Genomic DNA, 21,154 nt, shown 5'->3' with positions numbered 1-21,154 from the left:
TAACTTTCTGAGTCCACTATTTTACAAGGTGTTTATTCATCCTAAGGATGAGTTTTTAAAAAGAAAAAGTATTTTCAATAATCAAGTTATTAACATAATTGATCAAAAAACAATTTCAGGAAAAAAAAATCCATCAAAGAATGTAAGTAAAATACGTATATATACTTATCTATGCTTTCAGATAAGCCTTACTACGTACTACTAACACTACCAATTAGAAAGTGTTTACCACATCTGGAGCACTGTCCCATACAAGATATACACTTGCTATATTCAACAAATTCTCACAATAGCTTTTGAGATTCATTTTGACAGTTGCAAATAGTCAATAGGTTGTTAAACTTCAATATTCTGGTTCCTAGCCATTGTGCTATACTGCTTAGTTATTATCAACACCTTTAAAGGTTTCTGCTTTCATTTAATACTTTGATCCCTATGATTAGCTTTTTCCCTATACGATGGAAGAAGGTAAAGTCCATGTGGAACTCTGGAAATCATTAGCACTGTTCATAGAACTATAATTGTGGAAAAGCTTGTGAAAAATTCAGAATGATCAGGAAAACCATATTTCATTCCAGTATTTACTCCCATCCCATATTTAATAAATCAACTTTGAAATATGATCTTTATTTCTTATAAATTATTTTCATAATTAGAATAAAGCAAACACATTCGAGTCCATTATTTCAGATGATTTATATTATAAAAGACTTTTGTGAATATGAGATTCCTGTCATTTTAATATCTGTCTACATGCTTGTAGGCAGCTTCTGTAGCCTTTTCTTAGTAGGAATTCCAGTTTTTCTGAATTCTTCCCTTTCCTTCAGGTATTCCATTTTGCATTCTTCATAAAAAGCTGGATCATTGTAGCTACAAGAAGGAAATGAAAATCTCAATTTTAATTATAAGCAGTAAACAATGATATTCAGATATCTAGTACATCAGGTTCAATCTTCAGAAGCAGACTTTTTTATTTAGAAGTAAACTTTTATATATTGGTCACAAATTCAGTGTGAACATTAAGTTATCAAATTAATGAAAACATATAGACCTAAAGATTCTATTTTTAACTGTACATATTAATACAAAGATTCTTTTATACAGGGTACTATCACAGATTTGAGCAAAGAGAAGCACAGCTCCTATCCTCAAAGAACCTATGGTATTACAGGGCAGACAAGTGAAGACTGAACTACAATTAAGTGTAAAAACTGTTGTGACAGATACAACCCAGGATAGCACAGAAACATGAGGAAGAAGTCATGAAGAAATGCTTAAGATGAATTATGTAGGACCAACAGAAATCCATATAAATGGCACACAGATGAGGAAAAGCTGGGATGCATGAAGAATGCAAGGTGACTGCTACCACTACAGTGGCTTACACATAGCAGAAAGGGCCTGATACAAGCATGGAATGTTCAAGGCCAAATAATTATGGGCCACTTATACCACACAAAGAAATTAAAATTTATCCTGAAGGCAACAGAACATGATGAACAGAAAATTTTGTGTCTTTGGATGAATCTGTCAGCATATTGCAGATAGGCTAAAAGGCAGCAGCAAGGTTAGAATCAGGAGTAATCCAGGCAAGAATGAATGAGGGCCTAGGCCAAATGAGCAGCTGTAAAAATGAAAAGAAAAAATTAGATTTGGTGAGACATAGGAACTCACCAATTAGAGTTAGCAGACAATTCCCTAATTTACAAAGACCCATGATGTGGGTAGAGCAAAAGGGAGTCAGGTTCAGTTTGTTATCTGAAGAAAGCAGAAAAATTTCATTATCTATAAGTGATTTAATCCATAGGTACAAACTGAACTTCTTCAGAATTAAGAATGAGAGGAGAACCCAGGGAAATATGAACTTTAAGCAGTAGGTTAAGGGAAAAAAAGATTGGGAAGTACAAAGAAATATTTGAGAATCAAAATATCCAAACAATAGAAGTGATTGCTAGAGAAAGGTCAAGTCCAAGAGCACTATTTGTTTGATTTAACTAGAGTCTTTAGGAATAAGATTTCAATAGAGTCAGGGCAGAAATCAGATCACAGTATGTCAAGGAATAAATGAAGATGAGGTAGAAATAAAGGAGCACAAACCATTAACATTTCAAGATGTCACTAAGAATAGTGGTTACATTCATGGAATGTCAAATAGTAATTAACAAAGCAGAGACTTTCTTACTCAAAGATGACAATATTTCTTGAGTATTCTGGATCTAAAGTACAATTTCTCTTAATAACTTTCCATTCACATCCTTTATTTCTTTCACTGCTTCTCTCTTCTAAACCAACAGAAGCAGTTGCCTCTCTCTAGACCCCTTCCCCAGATCCACTAGAACCTATTATTTCCTGTTTTTAGCAGATGTGAAATAAAATTCCTATGATTAATATTCAGGTAACAAAATAAATACCAATCTAATAACAAGTACAGATCAATAAGAGCTAACATTTACTGAGTACCTCGTACACTAGGCACCGGGGTAAATGTGTTCACATAGAGTACTTCACAATCACTCCAGGAGAGGCATCCCTTCTCACAGTGAGGGATCTTGTCCAAGTTTACAAGGCTAGCTAAACTCACTGATTCAGAAGCTGAGCTCAGGATGCCCTCAGGCTGCCCTCTCTGCAGTCTGTGTTTCTGTCTCGTCTGCTCTAGAACCAGCCCATTTGGAGGGTGGGATAATATGTCAAGGTAATTATTATGATGACTGAACTAGAGGTAAAAAATTCTTCATCAATATATAAAACAAGTTCAGACACATGAAGTTTAAGTGATTATTTATTAAATATCTCTTAGATGCACCAGCAACAAAATTGGAAGAACAATACATCAGAGAATGAATTCTTTTACAGTAAAGTGCTTAGTACTGTTTCTGGCCCAGATGTAAAGAGCTGCTATTGATATTAACTTGAGAAAAAATGAATATTGAGTGTCTCCTCATCTATAAATGTAAGATGAGTTTAGATCATCTCTACAGTCTCATCTATAGCATTCTAAACCTGTAAGTTTATGTACATGTAATTTGTTATTTTAAAAATATGGGATTCAGATCATTATTATTTTATTTAGTCCCCTAAGAAAGATCAAGCCATACTGACACATACATATAGTTCAGAGGCTTGAAAAGCAGAGTATAAAAGTAAATAAGAGCTTGCCAAAATTAAGATCTCACAAGTATCAATAGTACTTTCTAATATATTCTGCAATATTATCTGTCAATAATGTGGATAATAGAACAGAGATAAAACAGAAAGCACCTGCATGCATATTTTCACTTCAGGTCTAAAGGAACTACAATGAGATATTGGTGAATATAACATTAAAATGCTATTTAAAAATTGATTAACTTCAAAAAATCTAAATTTTGTGTTTTTCATGTGATTTATTGTAATTCTAAAAGTTAAAATTATATAAATCACAATATAAAGATATTCTAAATTCAGTTTCTTTCTGCTAGATGAAATAAACAAAAAAATCAGTCTATACTGAATTCTATAAATCAACCTGTTGACAAAAAGAGATTATGCTAAGTCATATATTTTTTGTTTGCTGACATATTTTTAATCAGACACAATGTTGACAGACAACTTGAAAAAATCGTTTAACAAATATGCAAGGTTTTTTCCTTTTAGAATAAATTTTCAACATGCTGTAATTTTAGATTCAGCCAAAAAGGTGAAGAATTTGGTTAGGGGATGTACAGAATGTATTACCTGTAATGAGTTAAGTAACACACTCTTACACACACACACACAAACACTGAAGTAACTACTTACTAAGCAGTTAGACATTCTTTCAATGCAGAATTTTCTTTCTGGCATTTTACTACCATGAGGATGCCAGAGTCCTTGCAACATTTTGTAAAATCTGAAATTTAAAAGTTGGAAACAGAAATATAATTTGTAATTATATCAAAAAAATTTTAATAGTTCTAAATTATTAACAATATTACATAAACTGTGCCTTGCACATAGTACGTGTTCAACAAAAGACATGCACACTAATAAAAGGCAGAATAAGTTGACTATTGTTCACTTTGTAGAAATAAATGATATTTGAGATAAGGGAGACAGGACATCTGAGGTAAAGGTGAGAAAGAATGTAGATTCTCAGAAGCATTTCTAGTAGGGAAAGGGCATATTCTAGGGGAATTAAATACTTAAGGAGTCAAAGGGAAATTGTTTCTAGACACTGATGTCCAGGCTTAGTATATCTTCTCAGTACATGACTGAGGTGGTGGATCCCAACCTGATGGCATGAAAGGATCCCCTTTCTTTTAAATAAGCTTGTAATGGTACCGTAACTTCTAATATTTCATTCTCAAGTCAACTCTTGATTCCCCAGAAATTTCAAATGGTTTTCTGTTAGATTCCCATTCCACTATCTTACCTTTTAAATTGCACTAACATCTTTGGTATCTGTCTTTTCAGGACTATCAACTTAAGTTTGGCACCATATTCTCCCCACAGTTGGGCCACTTGCTACTCTGTCTTATAGTTAGGTCAGAATCAATCCTACTATCCTTTCCACATTACAGTGTGCTTTTGCTTGCAGCCATCTTCCTGGACGATTCTGGCCCTTTCTTCTGACACTGGCTGATCCAATTCTAGGCTGTGCTACCTCTAATCTGCTTGCTATCAAGTAATCAGCCATTTCCATTTCAGATTGTAAAACACGACATCAGTCTCACAAAGAAGCTGTAGACCAAAAGGAAAAAAAAATTCCTTAATATCTTTTATAACTTTATATGATCAAGATTTCCCTCATTCCTTGAGTTATGCATTATCCTTCCAGTTACTGAGGAACATAAATTACTTATGATTTTCAAAACACAGACAGGAAACTTTAGAAATCTCCATGAGTTACATACTATAATAAGTAACAAAAATACTTTTAAATCATAAACAACCAAAAATGATTGAGATTTGTTAAGTGTGTAAAAAACTCATTAGAAGGACTTTACCAGAACAAAAGCACTATAGCATAGATGTGTACCCACAGCAACCTAACTACACTCTGCAAAAAAAAAATATGGAATAGGAACAAGGTCAAAGGATGCAAGAAATGATTTGAATTCAAATAATTTAATGTGCATGATAACATGTGTGATATGTACTATTCCCCTTCACAGTCACACAGAATTAGCTCCCATTGCTTTTCTTGTTCATATAATGTTAGCACTCCCACCATTTAATTTCATTCCCAAGCCAGCCTGATAGACTTAACTTCATTGAATATCTTCTTTCCCAACTATAAATGCTCCTGTGCAGATAAGCCAGGCATACAGGTCACACAATCCAAGGGAAATTCCTTCATGTCCTTCAACTACAAACTTACTACAATTCCAAAGGCAAAGCAGACCTGCAGCCAATTCACTTTCAGTGGAAACACTAAGGAGCAGTCACATGGCTATCAAAAAGTCCATTAACTTTCACTCTGGAATTCCTCTCTTTTCCTACATGTTAATTTTTCTACTTCCAATGCCACATCAAAATGTTAAGATTATCTCCCAAATAAAAGCATGTGCAATACTCAAAGGAAATACATACACAAAGTTAATCCAGAATTGACTAAGTTGGCTAAACCCTTCTTTAAGAGAACTGCCATGTTTGGTAGTGGTGATAAACAAGGAGGAGGATTCCTTTGTACCACCTTACCCTTACTGTCATCTTGTTATACCTACTTAGGAGACAGATAATAGCATCGTGAATGCTGCCTAAAGAAAATATCCTAAAGACAGCAGAATGAATCAGACATAACTTTCCTTTGCTCATATAGGAATACAAGACCAATATAACTCCACATTATGCATAATGACAAGAAAGGGATCCTAATTGGACCGGGTTGCACTCCGTGCATGTACAGTATAAATAAATTCTACTGTCATCTAAAAACAACAAAGAAAAAAAAAACTATCTTAGCTGACCAAACTTCAGTCCTTTTCTGGAAAGCAAACACAATGACTGTATCAAAAGTCTACCTTTTTAGTCAAAAATAAGAATGCTGGAACTTGAGACCAGTATGTTAAATGAAATAAGCCAAATTCAGAAGGTCAAGAGTCACGTTTTCTCTCACAAGTGGAAGCTAGAAAGGAAAAAGGAAAAGAAAGTTGTGGGCAGGGGTCAGTCTCATGAAAACTGAAGGGAGATTAGTAGAGGAAAGAGATAAGGAAGAGGGAGAGGAGAAGGAAAAGGGGATATAATGGAGAATGATATTGGCTAAATTATATTGTTATATTGTGTGTATACATGAAAATGTAACAATTCCCACCATTACATACAATTATAATGCACCAATAAAACTGTGAGGAAAAAGATGTTTTCCCTAATATTAATTAAAAATGCCATTGTTAGGGAACTGATGGAAGATAGTATTTATGTGTTCTGATCACATTAAAGGCATAGCCTATATATTTTCACACTTGTCCAAATCTCTTCTGGAGTAATCGTGACTGACCCAAAGCCTCAAGCTGTTTATAAGGTTTTTGTTATTTGTTTAGCAACCAGATTTTTAATGAGGATTCTTCTTTCATCCTACATTAGCATATATTCATATAACAGTGATGTTGCTAATACTGCAAACTGATTTCTAAAATGGTATTCTGAAACAATTCTTACAATTAAATTGCTTACATCTTTCAATTTTATGTTAACTGTTAAAGAAAATGTACAATTGACTCTACCAAAAATTTATTTAGTTGCCATTAAACACTATGAAAATAAAATTTCATTCAATTAAATATAAGGCAGTGAAAATAAGTATCAGTAAAGAGTAACAGTAGCAATGTGGAGAAAGTATTAAGTTACTCTAAGGCTTAAAGGAATGTGTACTCAAGATCTTTTCTCTATAAAATATCAAGAATGTGAAATTCTGTGTTTTTCTTTTGTACAACCTTCATTTCTCTCAAAGAAACTACTTAATACTACATAATAAAGCATTTTTAAAACCATTCTTTGGATATAATAAAATTTGGATTAAAAACATCTAGGAAAACAGTGAAAGTTTAATCTATTATAACAGGCAAAAATAATCGTTCATATTGCAATTAGATACTAGTAAAATAAAATTTCTAGTTTACCGTTTGAAAAAAATTTATGATGTAAAAATTATGTTAAAAAACTATGTAAAAGCAATACCAAAATAATGAATTGAAATTAATAATGTTTTAAGTCAATTTATGGTACATCTGAATATTTTTTAATATTTTTTTTAAATACTTATTCTTAAGTTTTAGGTGGGCACAATATCTTTATTTTACATTTATGTGGTGCTGAGGATTGAACCCAGTGCCTTGTGCATGCTAGGTGATCACTCTACCACTGAGCCACAACTCCAGTCCCTATTTTTTAATATTTAAACATATTATAATATTTAATTATAAGCTTCCTTAATTAAGCCAAAGATAAGTACTTATCAAGCAACAACTCTGCGTGAAACAAGAAATATTAGACAGCCACTTCATCTTTTACATTTTTCTCTGCACTTAGTGAGTTTCACACAACATATTATTTTGCAAATACAGTTATCCAGTTAGATATAAAGCATTCATTGAGAAATGAGTTTCAAAAGATCCCAAGTTTTTAAAACATCCCCATTATTTCATGTCTCTGACTAGAACCACTGTTTATAGATATCTCCCTTGTGATTTTTTTTAAATGAACTTTTTTCACAACTATCTTTAGATACAGCACTTATCTGTAACTTATCAGTAGCTTTCTTTCCTTAACCAGTATTTCTTAAATGCTTATTTTTTCCCACATTTCAAAAGGCAAAGATTTATCTGGATATAATGTAGAAATTTTGCACACAAGTCATACACAATATTTCCAAGACTACACCAACACCACAGTGGCTTTTGTCTTTAAATTAGGAATGTCAAATTAAGTGAAACATATTTAGGAGGTTCTGCTTATTAAAGCTCATGGCAAGGTAAATTTCCAAATCATCCAAATTCATAACATATCCTCTACAAATGAAAATCTTGAAAACTTGGACTGGAACCACCATTTGACCCAGTCATCCCACTCCTTGGCTTATACCCAAAGGACTTAAAATCAACATTCTCTAGTGACACAGCTACATTAATGTTTATAGCAACTCAATTCACAACAGCCAAGCTATTGAACCAACCCAGGCACCCTTCAACAGATGAATGGATAAAGAAAATGTGACATATATATACACACACAGTGGAATATTACCCAGACATAAAGGAGAAGGAAATTATGGCATTTGCTGGTAAATGGATGGAACTGGAGAATATCATGCCAGTCCCAAAAATCCAAAGGCCGAATGTTCTCTCTGATATATGGATACTAACCCATAACAAAAGAGTTTAGAGAGGAAAATTATAGAAATTCATTGGATTAGACAAAGGGGAATGAAAGGAAGAGAGTGGTGAAGGGAATAGGAAAGACAGTTGAATGAATCGGACATAACTTTCCAACGCTCATATATGGAATACATGACCAGTATGATTCCACATCATGTTCAACCACAAGAATTGGATCAAAATTGTAATGGGATGCATCCCATGTATGTATAATATGTCAAGATACACCATAATGTCATTTATATCTAAAAATAACAAATAAAAAAAAGAAAATCTTAAGTACAAAACTCTCCCTATATGAAACTGGATAAGAATAAAGTATTTTTCTTTATTATGTATTTATAAATGTTTAAATTATTTTAAATATTTAAATAATTTTATTTATTATATACTTATTTATTTATTGGTGCTAGGGATTGAAAACCCAGGAGCAATCTATTATTGAACCCAGGGGCACTCTTAACACAGAAGTTCTAAATTTATATATGGTAGTTTATAAAACTATAAAACAATAAAAAGTCTCAGTCTTTTATTTTTTTATTCTGATATAGGGTCTCCCTAAATTGCCAAGGCTGGTCTCAAACTTGTGAACCTCCTGCCTCAGCCTCCCCAAACACTGGGATTTTAGGCATGCACCACCACACTTAGCTAAAAAACTACTTTAAACATAATGTATGAAAGATCTTTTGATCAGTATTGAATCAGAAATAGCTTTAAAAATATAAGACTAAAAATGATACAATTTGGGCAGAATCTGGGTGCCAACATTTAGTAAAATTTCCTTTCAAAGGTATATATAATCTTAAATGTGTAATATAAATTTAAATCCAAAATTGAATTTTCTCAAGAAAGGTTATCTTTTTATGTGAAGATTTCTGTAGTGAGAAGTCTAATGTCAGTCCCTGGAGACAATGCCTAAGCGCTGTCTCAGTAATCATCATCCCTTCTGGAGGTTGTAAAGCACAAAGTGCCTGAAGACAACAGACCTCCTTCATTGCATTGATAGCTTTAAAAACATTTCGGTTTTTGAATATAAATATGATACTGCAGATGAGAAAGTGTCAAATCATGATATTACCTTAATGTTTAAGAACAGATCCATTTGGAAGTATTACATCAGCTTTTTCTTTACTTTCCAAAGTAGAGCACAAAAGAAAAAAAAATCACCTACATTCCTGTCTTCACAATGCAACAAAAGCTAACACAGTTGATATGTACAAGGCACACTCCAATGAGTTAGTTAATATTTGATATGTATTAGCTGATTCAATAAATTATGTTCCTATATTCTTTCTGTACTCTATTAGAGATTCATAGACACTCAGTCATTCAGTCTCCATTTTCAAAGTACTTACTTTGTGCCTAGAACTGTGCTAGTTTGGAGGTTTCCATACTGAACAAGACAAAGGGTTCCTGCTGTGGGAATTAACAAAATCCCTGAGGCAGACAGGTAATTAAAAAGTGCTAATAGTTGAGTTTCATACCTACTCTGAAGTGTAGGGAAGTGGGGGTGAAGAGGTAGAAATATAGAATGGGAACCCCAGACATATTCAAGAGAAACTTCCCACATGCAGCATTTTTTTTTTTTTTTGGTGGTATTTGGAATTAAGACCATGGCCTCATACATGCTATGCCAAGTGCTCTTACCACTGACCTACATCCCCAGGCCTTTTTCTATTTTATTAATTTCTTTATTTAGTTACCGGGGATTTAACCTAGAAGCAATCTACCACTAAACTATATATCTTTTAGCCCTTTTTATTTTGAGACAGGGTCTTGCTAATTTTCCCAGGCTATCCTCAAATTTGGGATCCTCCAGCTTCAGCTTCCTGAATAGATGGGACTATAAGCCCCTAGGAAGTACTTTCAACTAAGATCTACATAGTGTGTGGCTAAAGAAGAAGAAGAAGAGTATTCTGGACAAAGGGACAAACACAGGAAAGAGGACTGCAGATGAACAGGCCGGGTATGTTATAGGGAATAATTCAGAATGGTTGCAACATCCATTGTTAGGTTGTGTGTGTGTCCATGTACACGTGGTGGACATGAAGTAAAAAAGGAAAGACATGCACCAAAGGTGACCTTCAGATGGTGTTAAAATGTTTAGGCTTTTATCCTAAGGGCAATGGAAATCCTCAGAAGAGTTTTTAAAACTGGAATAGCACCATAATATTTTCTTCTGCAGAAAACTGGAGACTAGACAGGGGAAAACAGGACTCAATATAATAAAAAAAAACTGGTTAAGAAGTTAGTACACACAGACACTAGTATGGCAATATGTAAATCAATGGATGTGTAACTGATGTGATTCTGCAATCTGTGTATGGGGTGAAGGTGGGAGTTCATAACCCACTTGAATCAAAGTGTGGAATATGATATGTCAAGAAATTTGTAATGTTTTGAACAACCAACAATAAAAAATTAAAAAAAAAAAAAAAAGCCTGATCTCACATTGGAGTGAGAGTATTTTTTTTTTTGGAATGTATCTCTAAAAAAAAAAAAAAAAAAAAAAAGAAGTTAGTACAATAACCCAAGCAAGAGATGGCAAAGAGGCTAAAATGGCAGAGGAAGAGGGAATGGACAGAAACGGATGAATACAACTGAAATATGAGAGAATTAACAGGACTTAGAATATAATTAATCATGAGGGTAATAGATGTCAGAGTCAAGGAGAACTTTTAATTATTTTGTTGGATGCCTAACAGCAGTTTGAAGATACAAAGAACTAGAAAATCAATCAATCAAAAACACTGATATATGTAGAACACACCCACATCAAAAAAAGAAATATATGATCTTGCTGTTTTGGTTGGAACTAGTGGAGGAAAATGAATACAGATGATGATGAGTTTAGGCCACGTTCAGTAGAAGGCCTGTGAAACATCCAAATGGTGTTGTCCAGTAGGTATAGGCCATGCATCTGAAGCAAGTCGGAAGATGCTGTTTTGATACTGCAAGGATGAATGTCATGACTCCTTCCTTCTCAAAGGAAAGAAGGAAGGGAGGGAGGGGGAATTTGATATAATTCTAATAAAAATGCATTCTATTTTGCAATTGTCAAATAGATTAATTGTATCTTTGTAGAAAGCTAAGAAACAATATAAAACGGTGATCTTATTTTCCCTATATCTTGACACAGTTTATTTCACTGTAGGCATTACTGCATCATGATTTGTCAGTTATAGAATAATGGAACTGCATAGGATGATGCAACAATCAGATACCCTTCATTATTACATCATTTTTCACTTAATTCTGTAATGTACATCATTCATGAAGATTAAAAAAAGTAGTTTTTCAAATTTTTTAGCTTTCATTCAACATACTTGAGATGTGAGGGTTTTTTCCTTTGTCCCCCATTTTCTGCCTATGTTAGGCAGAATAATAGCACCTGCAGATATTCAAGTCATAATTCCTGGAACGTGTGAATATATTAGGTTTCCTGGCAAATAGGAATTAAGAATGCAGATAGAATTAAGGTTGATAATCAGAAGACCTTAAAATAGGGAGATTATCCTAGATTATTTGGGATGGCCCCAAGTCATCACTGAAAGGTTAATAAAATAGGTACCTGTCACTCCGTTTTTCTGTATGCTTAACAAAACACTGTTGAAATCCTGAGAACTGTTTGCTAATCTTGTTCCCAGAATGTGCCGTCCCCAACTGCCAAACTGCAGAATGCACTCCCTCACTCGGTTGCAGGCAAACTGCCCACTCGCCCTGACCCCTCAATGAACTTCCCTCCCTGCCCTCTCCAAGAAAAGTATATAAGCTCTGCTTAAGCTGTTCTCAGGGCTCTTTGCTCTATCGCTTTTTGCTCTATCTCTCTTTGCTCTAGTGAGCTCTGAGCCCCAGCATGCTGGTCTCCAAATAAACCCTTTTGCTGTTGCATGAGACAGTCTCTTGGTGGTCTCTTCCTCCGACGTTTCGCCGGTCCCTTGCAATCACTAAGGTCCTTAATAGTGAAAGAGAGAGGAGAGAGAATATAATAAGATATAATGGTGGCAGCAGAGTGAATAGAGATGATTATCTTGCTGGCTTTAAAGATGGAAGAAGGGGGACACCAGTCAAGAAATGCAGACATCTCTAGAAGGTGAAAAAGGCAAAGAAACAGACTTTCACACAGAGTTTCCAGAAAGGAACACAGCTCTGCCAGTATCTTGACCTTAACCAGTAAGACCTGTCAGAATTTGGAACTACAGAATATAAGAAATACCATAAATGTGTGTTGTTTCAAACTGCTGATCTTGTATGATTTGTTATAGTAGAAATATGAAACAAATACATTTCCACAATGGAAAAAAAAATGAACTAGAAGAATATGAAGACACTAAAACAGCACTCTGGACTTAAATGATAGTAAAATTGCACGTAAGCACATAGTCACAGACTTTGAATCTTCAACTAACAATATCCTTAATGAGTTTTCTCAAAATCAGGAACTGAAAAGTGAGTAATATAATTTTAAGGACAAAAGGAAGTATGGTATGCTCATCCCATTAATCATTCAACAGAAGTGACTTTTTATACAGCATTATATAACTAAAAACAGTACTATCCCATTACGCTTGAAGGACATGTGCAGTATTCATCCATCTTTTATGTTTTCTGTGTGCTAAAATGCACTTGATCAAAATGTGCAAGGCAGGTGTATAAACAAAGGTGATTAGAAGTATATAGGATTTATCGCATTTATAAGTCTAAAGATGAAAACATGTTAAAATTATGGGGTAAAAACGATAGACATCACTTCAGCAAAATTGAGCCATAAATGTTTTTTCAAAATATCACATTTTAAAGATGCAAGTACCAGAAAAACAGGCTTAATGGTAAACTAGAATCCATTAGAGATACATTTTAAATCTTAAATTACAAAATAGATATAGTCCAAGTTCATGAGAAGCAGCTAGTTGGATTCAAAGGACACTGACCAATTTAAGTATAATTCGTTCTAAACAAGAAAAACATGGAATAAAATTTGGGGCTTATTATGATTAAATCCTTATTAAAATTTCTAAAGACAGTATAGCTTTATTCTTTTATGAGTTATCTGTGAGTAATTTTGAAATATAAAACTAAATAAATGGTGTCCACCAGATGCCTATTTTTTCTGGGATAGTTTCAATTAAGGAAAGCTTTGTCACCAATGCCAAATGCTAAGATGTTTTTCTAAAATGAGAAGAGAAAGGCACCCATCAGCTTTTATGACAAAACTTGTAAACATCATATTGCTATCCAGAAATATCTCTGAGGGCTTGGGATGTAGCTCAGTAATACAGCATTTGCCTAGCATACACGAGTACTGCAAAAGAATAAAATAAAATACAAATCAGAAATGTCTTTGATTCACATAATACCAAGGAAGAGATTGGCATTAACAAAAGTCCTTACTTCTTATGTCTGATACATTAAACACAGCTTGCATTTTCATTTCTAGGATGGTTATTCCCTTTAATCAAGCGGTCATTAAATATAAAATGTAGTTCCTAACTTCAGTGTATTTGTTTATAATATGTTGGCAGACACACATGAAGGAATTCAATACTATCAAGTAGTTGTGTCTGTGACATGTCAACTTGGGTTAGCAGTCCTCTAGAACTATACTGTGCAACATGACACCAGTCACACATGGCTAGTGAACACCTGAAATATGGATAATCTGAATTGTACTATATTGCTAAGTATAAAATATATAGTGGGTTTTGAAAACTTATGATAAAAAGAGGAAAGTAAAATATTTAATTAATAATTTTATAATAATTACTGTTGAAAAGATATTACTTTGGATATGTTACCAGATTAAATAATATGCTGACATTAATTTTACCTTTTAAAATTAATTTCTTATCTTAAAGTGTGATTACTATATTTTTAAAATTATATATTTGGCTTGCATTATATTGTCCCAGAAAATTTTCTATGATAATGGAAATGTTCTTTGCACTTTCCAATAATGTAGCCACTAGTCACATGTGGCTTCTAAGTACCTGAAATATGACTAATGCAATTGAAAAAATTAAACTTTTCATTTTAATAATTGATTTTAATTAAATTTAAATAATCATATGAGTCTAGTGGCTACCATATTAGACAACACAGCAGTAGACTTTTTTTTTTTAAATATTTTTTAGTTGTCAATGGACCTTTATTTTATTTATTTATATGCAGTGCTGAGAATTGAATCCAGTGCCTTGGACATGCCAGGCAGGCACACTACCAGAGCTATAGACATTTTTAGTTCCCTACACTTAAGGTGAGATACAAACAAGCAGCTGGTGACGATATGGCGCTTACTTGATTCTATCATCGTTTTAGGCTTTAGCTTTTCTTTATCTTCTTTAGTTTTCCTTATATTTTTTTATCCATTCATCATTTTTTAAGTCTATTAAAATACCTAATCAAAATAAAATGCTTAAAGAAATAAGACCTAAAGTGCTACAAATAATCATTCAGGAAAACTTTTCCTGCGTGGTATTCAACAAACAGCTGAATAAATAGATAAGTGAACTAAATGAATGACTGTTCAATTTATAATTCTGATTTCCTACCAGACTTGAGTTAACTTACTCTTATATTTTAAAATATGGTTTTATTTAATAATCTCTCCCATTACTCTTATCTAATTTCTTTGACATAGATCTAAATTTTTGACAATGCTGTTTATCATCATCATTTCTTCAGTTCAGCTCAGGTTGTTTTCAGAATTTATCCAAAAACAAAATTCAGAACAAACAAGCAAAAATCTGTAACAAAAGCTTCAGGGTTTCATGGAAATTAAATGTGAGGGTGACAGCTGGACTCATTATTTCAATTTATTAGAATATAAATTTAATAAGATTAAAATGTTATTCCTACAAGGAGTACTTAGTACGTAGTACTTGGAACATAGACGATTTCTGTTCAGGAAAGTCAAAGATCAAAGAAGCATTAGTAATTCTCAATAGGGTCTTAAGTAATTTTTAATTTATTTCTCCATTAGAAACAATCATCTTAATTCAGGTAGCCTTTTTCTTGTTTTTCCCATTTTTCCATGTAACTTCATTACTATTTTTTCAAGCATTTTGAAGTGCCAATAATAAAGCATTAACAGCAACATGATTTATTTATACTGAATGTTACTATGTGCCTGGCACAATACTAAGTACTTTATTAGCTCACACAAATTTTACAGCACCATTAAACAGGCACATTATTACCTTCATTTGCCAGATGAAGAAACTGAGTTTTAAATAGGATGTATTTCTAAGATCACATAATGTGGCATACAGACTAGCTTAAAACCAGGCCTAAAATTAACTCAAATGAACTACATATAAGTATAATGACCCCACTTAATCCTTTCTATGATCAGAACCCAGGAAAAAAACTCTATATTTACTAGAAAATTCTATGCTCAAATAGAGACTAACTCAAGCCTGTTTTTTCATATGACATCACAAGATAGACCTGGCAAGCAAGGGGCAATGGCTTAGCACATTCTAATACTATCACATCTAAAATAAAATAGCATTAGATACCTTAGCTCTCTGAATCTTATAAGCTGTTCTTCAGAATTCCTATAAATATAAGTATTTTAAATGGGAATTTTACACATTAGAAAGTGGCTTCTCCAAACTGAATACAATGGACTAAATTCTGTTTTTCAGATTTTAAGTATTACCAGAATTTTTAAAGTACACAATCAGCACAGCACAGCCTAGTGTGGCTAAGCTAACCATCAAATTATCCTACCTTTTTAAAATGACTACATGAGATGCCTTATTGTCCCAAATAGCAGGATCCTTAAGCATTATTAATGACTACAGAGGTGAAGGATTTAGAAGGTGTCAAGGCAAGACAATTATTAAGTGAATGAGTTTGGTTTATACCACATTTTTCTTGCATAGAAAAATCTCTGCTCTCCATAGTCTTCAATGTTTAAGGAAAAAAAAAAACTACCTATTAATAGGTGGACACACTTGTGAATGCAAAGACTTCTGGGTTTCCTTGCCACTTCCCAGTGGGTGCTAGGCTTTTCCCTATTCCCTTCACCAAAAGGGGAAACAAAAGTAGGATGTTGTCAGTAACCAAGTAACAAACTAATCTGCTGTAGGGTTTTCATTTTTTAAAAAATATTTTTATTTTATTTTATTATTTTATTTATTTGTTTGTTTGTTTGTTTGTTTTGCATTTGCAAGTGGTTTTACAGCCCATCCTGGGGATAAATAGAGGCATTCAGTATGGGCACTAATGCCCAGTGACAATTAAACAACACTTACTTATCAAGTGTCCTGGAAAGGACCAGCTGCCTTGTTCTCATTTCTGCAATCTAAATGGTTGGAATGAGAAGGACATCAGAGGTCACTTTAAATTCTTAATTCAGAAAGTCCTTCCTGAATTTATTTAAACACTTGTGGTGATAGAAAATTCATAAAAAAAAAAAGTGTCCAGTTCCAATTGGATGTGTGTTGGGGATGAGAAGAGACTACAGTTTGAAAAAAGCTCGAGTAAGTTTAATGCTGCCTCTTCATCTAATATTAGTAAAAACAACATTTGTATTTTCCTCTTGGCTCAGAGCCAGTCTGAACATTATTGACTTTTCTCTTCATTGGATGTGGGTGGTTTCTGCAGCACCAACAAATCCTTGTCATTTTCCATATAATATGATGTTTTATAGAGGCTGGGGTTGTGGCTCAGTGGTAGAGTGCTTGCCTAGCTTATGGGAGGCACTGGGTTCAATCCTCAATGCAATATAAAAAAAAGTAAATAAATAAAATGAAGTTACTATGTCCAATTACTACCAAAAATGCTTTCTAAAAAATATGCTGGTTTATCCAATCTACCTATTTAACAACTTACTTTGAAACAGCTCAGTATCTGCCTTTATTAAAAGAAAAAAAGTAGAATCCATAATGTTTTTCTAATTCAATCACAATAGAAATTGTAATCAATTCAAATATAAAAATAATGTAGTTGCATGTATGTGTGTATGCATATATCTTAACAAAAATAAGTAAGTACATCCCCATTTATAGAGAACAACATCACTAGCCATTCCTCATCTGGTCTTCTCTCAGCTGAAATAAGAAATTTTTTTACAAAAGTGTGACTTTTGGTCATACCACCAAATCTAACATGGTTATACAACTACCCAAGTGGAAATACTGTACTATGAAATACTATACAGCCATTAAAAATGCTGACAGGGAATGACTTCCAAGACTTTTTTCTTTTGCCAAGATCAGGTCTCTGTAATTGCTCAGGCTGGCCTGGAACTCCTGGGCTCCAGTGATCCTCCTGCCTCAGCCTCCCAAGTACCTGGGACTATATATGCATGCCACTGAACCCAGTAATGTCCAGGATTTAAACTGAAAACAGAAAAGTGTATTATAAAATATTGTGTTTAGAATACACACTACACACACACACACACACACACACACACACACACACACACAATGTCTGTGGAAAGAATATTTAAGAAACAGGTAACTGGTTATCTCATAGGAGGAAAGCTGTTAATCCGGGGGCCAAAAATTGAAAAACACGCTTGTTCTGGTTCTCTCTACCCCTTATGAAATGTTAAGAAAAAAGAAAGAAATAGTTCTAGGTGAAGGGGAGGGGAAAGTGGAGTCCAGATAAGAGGAGTAGTGGCTTTCATGAGTACAGCGAAAAAGCCAACAATCTATTTTTTCCCCACCCAGGGCCTTTTCCCTGAATTGCTACTTAGCAACTAGGTGGGAAACCCCCAGCACATCTAAGCACTCCCCATTCATCACACTCTAGGGATGTTTCTGCATGTGTAGGTTAATTTCATTAAATGCTAATTGTTCCCAAATATAAATTTGAACATTGCTTTTTGCAAAATACATGGCTGCATGGGTCAGCAGACTATTCCTCTCATACCATTATCAAGTGAAAAGCACTATTCCAAGATAGAATGACACTATAAAATGTCACGCTGTTGGCTTTCTTTTAATTTAACACGGTCACACCAACTGCCAAAATGGAAGAAATCTAACAGTGACAATACGTGCTACCTTCTTAGTAAATAGGTCCAAATTTTCAGTTTTAAGAAATGAAAAGGGGGGTTGCTAACAGACAAGGTATACTAAATTTAATTAGATATTTAATAAGTATAGTATCCCTAGTTAACAAGGCAAAATGATCCTTTCAGTTCTGGCTACAGTTTTATTTAAAGACTTTACAATTTTACTACTTAAGAGCAAGTCCTATGGAGGTGTTATCTCACCATTTATATTTTCACAACACTTATGATATTGCTATCACACTCTTAAAATAAATGAAAAGCCCATGCCACATTTCAGGCCAATATAATGCTACAGACTCTATTTTTATTTCTGGAAATAAACATTAAAATAATTCTGTATTGCTCACTTCTTACATAAAAAAAAAATAGTAAAACAGGTTTTGTTAAGTCCCAAGTATACTGGAAAAACAGATGTTTAATCACTTAGTTTCAAAATCAGGCATTAGAAAATACATCATTATAAAAATTCTTGAAAACAATAGCATTTTATGACAAAATTATTATGCTATTAATTTTCTATTAAATTGTGATTTATTAGTCTTATACTTTAAAGATTAGTCTGTATATAGAATGAATTTAGTGGTGCATTTAATGAGACAAGAAGGCAGAAGGATGAACACGAAAAGATTATTTTATATTGTAGTGCATGAGCTATTTGATAATTCTAACATAGTCCAAAAGAAAGCTTCTCTCTAGATTGATCATGGTTCACTTCACATCACTGAATATCTAATACCTCCAACTCAATTAATTCTCACCTGATTAAGATCAGACTGATATTCAAACTAAATCATCTCTCCAGTCAAGTAGAAATCAATATTTCTGATTTTACTTTTAAATTACAATAGAAAATAAAATGCATGCATCTTCAATATGCCGAGTAGCTTTTCTATTCTAGTCTACCATGGCATGGATAACACAGTTGATTAAAGAATTATTCTAATTTGAGCACCAATATGTAGCAGAATCTGATTAATTTGAACACAGAGATGGAGTAAAGTAATTAAATATACCTTATACAGGGCAAATAGAAAATTGACATAAAATAAACTTGACTTCTTTAAAACAAACCTGTTTATCAGCTCAAGTAGTTAGGAATATAGTTTTATTAAAGACTGATTACTCTCAAAGAAAAGGCTTGTGTCAAGCACAGATATTTATAAAGTGGGCAAGAAACAGCTCTTTTTATATCCTGTTCTTTCTACCACTACCCCTTCAAACAAGCATGCACATCCTTAAAACAACCAAACTACTTCTATATGACTTTTCCAGAAAAAGCAGAACACACCAACCCATCCTTACTCATCAGGGAAATTAGTAAATCCAAAAATAACAAAATGCTTATGTAGTTGTAATTATTACCACTAAAGATAACATGCAATGAATTTCACTTCTATTCCTTATTGTCCCTTCACATTTAAGACAAAGAGTAAAGAAAGTCCAATCATTTGCTGGATTAATTGAATAGAAGTAGATGTTTTACTTATCAACAGACTCAAATATTCAGAAAATTTTCAACAGCATATTTAAGAATTCAAATCACAAAAACTATTCCATTTACTAGCTGAAAATAATACAATTTAAGGTATTGTGTGCCAAAATTGTACAGTTGTTATATACAACTTTATATATTCATGTATATATTACATGTTTTATATATAAAATGTTTTAAATGAAGTGGAATATATAAAATATACTCATTATTTCTAAGCCTCACAAACCAGGTTATTAATCATACATTAAGTAGTCAGAGGTGTTCCTTAACTTAAATGTGCTCTTTCTAGCTTTATGAAAGAAATAAATACCTTCATAGAAAAGAATATGAGGAACCAAAAATCAATAAATATGCAAGCATAGATTTCCAAAATTCATATCCTATGTGAAACAGCCATATAAGTTACTGGTAGACAATAATTAAGACCATTAAAATGAAAATTTAACAAGGTTATGATGATCTCTTAAGATTTGTATATGCCAAGGCTGGGCTGCCTAAGGAACTTAGAAGTTGGGCCATTTGCATGTTAAATATAAATGGCTATTTCTTACTTTCACAAAAGACTTAAGTTTTTTAACCACACAGATATCTCAGTTTTCTATTTTTATTTATGAATGAAATATAGTTTCAGTTTCAAAGAAATATTTCTTCTGCAGATATTATAACTTTTGTGTATCACACAATATATACATATGTATGCACACACATTATAAGTGTATGTATTTACATACATATACATACATAAGTTAACAGTGCAAACACAAAAATTGTAACGATCAAGTACAGCACATGTCCTGTGTTTAAATGTACAGCTGTACCAGATCCTTATTTACCGTGCAGGAATGGAAACACAGTTTCAAGATCTGAGAATTCATATTTTAAAAAACTGGAATTTTTGTTTTATATAAAATCAAATAATTTGAACTAATTCATTTTATTTTATAAAACACTGCACAGAGGAAAAACAAATATGTCTGCATAATGGCTCCCAGCTGAAGGCTGACGTCCATGTCACCTGCTTGAAGAATTTCCTGGACATTTCAGTTTCTAGAATAATTACGTGTATGTGGCTGTCCTTTCAAAAACTATTATGCACTCAACAACTGCTAAGGCAGAGGTCTCTATCATCACCTTAAAAGGCATCATAAAACCTAGAGGCAGAAGAGTCACATGGAGTCTTTTTCCATACCTAATTCTCACAGCCTCAAACTTCTCCTTGGCTTATAAGGTCACCTGTAGATGTTGTGGTTATGATGCATTTATTCCCTTTCAGAAACCAACATCAGGGATTCAGAA

At 33.1% G+C, this 21,154-nt stretch overlaps 1 protein-coding gene across 1 annotated transcript in view; it reads right to left on the bottom strand.

The window, feature by feature from the left end:
- Positions 1-606: 606 nt before the first annotated feature.
- Positions 607-21,154, bottom strand: part of Cmc1 (C-X9-C motif containing 1) — a 71,610-nt gene continuing 51,062 nt past the window's right edge. Inside the window, exons 3-4 of the mRNA XM_046437665.2 lie at positions 3,778-3,868; positions 607-870 (exon numbers count right to left, since the gene is read on the bottom strand). Of these exons, the coding sequence (XP_046293621.1) occupies positions 750-870; positions 3,778-3,868 (212 nt within the window). The 3' untranslated portion in view covers positions 607-749. The remainder of the gene's footprint in view (positions 871-3,777; positions 3,869-21,154) is intronic.

This window comes from Marmota monax, unplaced genomic scaffold (assembly GCF_021218885.2).
Source record: "Marmota monax isolate L192 unplaced genomic scaffold, Marmota_monax_Labrador192_F-V1.1 WCK01_AAM20220418_F8-fsc00021, whole genome shotgun sequence".
NCBI classification, from domain to species: domain Eukaryota; kingdom Metazoa; phylum Chordata; class Mammalia; order Rodentia; family Sciuridae; genus Marmota; species Marmota monax.
This window is presented reverse-complemented; position numbering and strand designations above follow the sequence as displayed.